We start from the raw sequence: 216 nt of genomic DNA, 5'->3' as shown, positions 1-216 counted from the left end.
GCTGCTGCAGCACCGCCTGCACCACCGCATGCACGAGGCTCTCTACTTCTGCTGGTGCTGCCTGCAGCAGCTTGTGCTGCTGTGCTGCAGCAGCAGCAGCAGCAGCTGCTGCTGCTGCTGCTGCCTCAGCAGGGAACCGAGCGGGCCGAGGACTCCTGGGACTGGCAAGAGCGCTGAAGGCCTGCAGCTGCTGCTGCTGCTGCTGCTGCTGCTGCT

At 66.2% G+C, this 216-nt stretch overlaps 1 protein-coding gene across 1 annotated transcript in view; it reads right to left on the bottom strand.

Annotated features, from left to right (window-relative positions):
- Positions 1 to 216, bottom strand: part of EMH_0029090 (uncharacterized protein) — a gene marked incomplete at both ends in the record, with an annotated part of 10,330 nt that overhangs the window by 5,888 nt on the left and 4,226 nt on the right. The window contains one exon of the mRNA XM_013494244.1: positions 23 to 216. Within this exon, the coding sequence (XP_013349698.1) occupies positions 23 to 216 (194 nt within the window). The remainder of the gene's footprint in view (positions 1 to 22) is intronic.

This window comes from Eimeria mitis, genomic scaffold, assembly GCF_000499745.2.
Source record: "Eimeria mitis Houghton genomic scaffold, Emh_scaff1087, whole genome shotgun sequence".
Lineage (NCBI taxonomy): Eukaryota > Apicomplexa > Conoidasida > Eucoccidiorida > Eimeriidae > Eimeria > Eimeria mitis.
This window is presented reverse-complemented; position numbering and strand designations above follow the sequence as displayed.